The 1622-nt window shown below is 43.5% G+C and overlaps 1 protein-coding gene across 1 annotated transcript in view; it reads right to left on the reverse strand.

The window, feature by feature from the left end:
• LOC117304488 (serine/threonine-protein kinase mos-like) overlaps positions 1-1282 on the reverse strand; it is a 4293-nt gene extending 3011 nt beyond the window's left edge. Inside the window, 2 exon segments of the mRNA XM_033788982.1 lie at positions 2-296; positions 299-1282. Coding sequence (XP_033644873.1) covers positions 2-296; positions 299-836 — 833 coding nt within the window. The 5' untranslated portion in view covers positions 837-1282.
• Positions 1283-1622: the final 340 nt, after the last annotated feature.

Genomic DNA, 1622 nt, shown 5'->3' on the forward strand with positions numbered 1-1622 from the left:
GTCCACGATCACGTTGGCTGGTTTAACGTCTAGGTGTGCAATACCTTGTGAGTGGGTGTAGTGCAGTGCCCGGATGATTTGCACAGCATACTTGGTTCTCCGCGTGGGAGTTAGACTCCTCCCAGGGTCGTTAATTATCTGTTGCAGATTGCGCCTACCTGCATATTCCATAATGATAAATGCACCAGCTTCAAAGTCCTCGAAAGCTGTAGTGGCTAACACGCTGACGATATTGTCATGTCTGAGGTACAGTGCGTTGAATTCTGCCCTGAAACTTTGCCGGCTTGCCTCCCTGTTTTAGTGCGCTGTCGCAGGCTTTTCACGGCAACACGCCGGCCACCGTACCGCCCCAAGAACACCGAACCGAATCCGCCACTTCCAATCACACCATCGATGCTGAAGTCCGTTTGAGTAATTTTAGTGTTGCAATTATCATTTACCCAATTATCATTCAAAGTCATGCAGCCATTACCATTGCTGTCCTCGTGAGTCGAGTTGGTCACAAAGGCCGAGTTGACTTGTCCGTTGCATGGAATCACCATGTTGTCGTCCTGATATCTCACCCAGTTGTCTGTTGTATCACACGGCATACTTCTTAGTTCCAGTTCTCTATACGAATACTCTTTAGTTCTATACCAATTACAGTCGGTCTCACCAACGGAACGATATCTTCTGTTTCTCGCTAAGTGTCTCAAGTCGTCGTCTGAGCTCGAATGTTTGCACAGATTCTCTGCAGATTCGTAACGTCTGAATCTCTTGACGTACTTTTTGTAAATACCAAAGGGCACCAAGTGTCTCCACAGTAGGTTGATAATCACTTGAAAAATCTTAGTCATTCTCGTGACGTAACACCGTTTAGATTTGGGCGCGAATAAGAACACACAATGGTCAGTTGCTTGGCCATAATAGAGTCACCACAATGCCCCTTTGAAGACGAAAAGAATGACGCCCTTGCCGTGATTACCTCCTAAATGCCATGACGAAAAAGCGCGGCAAAAATCACCCACTTCTGCCGGCTTTGCATGATGTTGCAGCTAGTTTTCGCACGTGTATTCCCTTGTACCGGCATAGTGGGAATGACACACATGCCCTGCGTGGTATTTTTACGCTTGGATTCAACTGACTGGCTGCAAGGGCCTCTACAAATATACCAGGGTTATGCCTCGTACATTTATAATGTTCTACATTAAATATTTATGAGGAGTAGACTTTCTCCAGTCCTTTTCAGGAAAAGATGGTTGTGGGCATAAGCGCGAGATTAAACTATAGGGCCTACTTGGTATTAACGAGCAACGGAGAGCTGTTGATAGTATAAAACATTGTAAGAAACGGCTCCAATGAGGTAATGTAAAAATTGAAAAGAGGTAATTTCTCACACAATTTTTAAAAACTTAAGGCTTGAAGCCTTTTTAAATGATGCATCTGAAAGCATACACATTTGTGGAAGCTTTTTTCTTCATTATTCGACTCTTGCATCTTCGATGACATATTGAGCCCAAGTGTTCGCAAATAATGCATACAAGTTCGGATACACCAAGTGAGAGTACTGGTCTTTGACATTAACCAAAGGTGTCCTAAATTGCCTTTAATTTAAATATTTTGTTTAAATTAAATCAAATGGA

Source organism: Asterias rubens, chromosome 21 (assembly GCF_902459465.1).
Source record: "Asterias rubens chromosome 21, eAstRub1.3, whole genome shotgun sequence".
Taxonomy (NCBI): Eukaryota; Metazoa; Echinodermata; class Asteroidea; order Forcipulatida; family Asteriidae; genus Asterias; species Asterias rubens.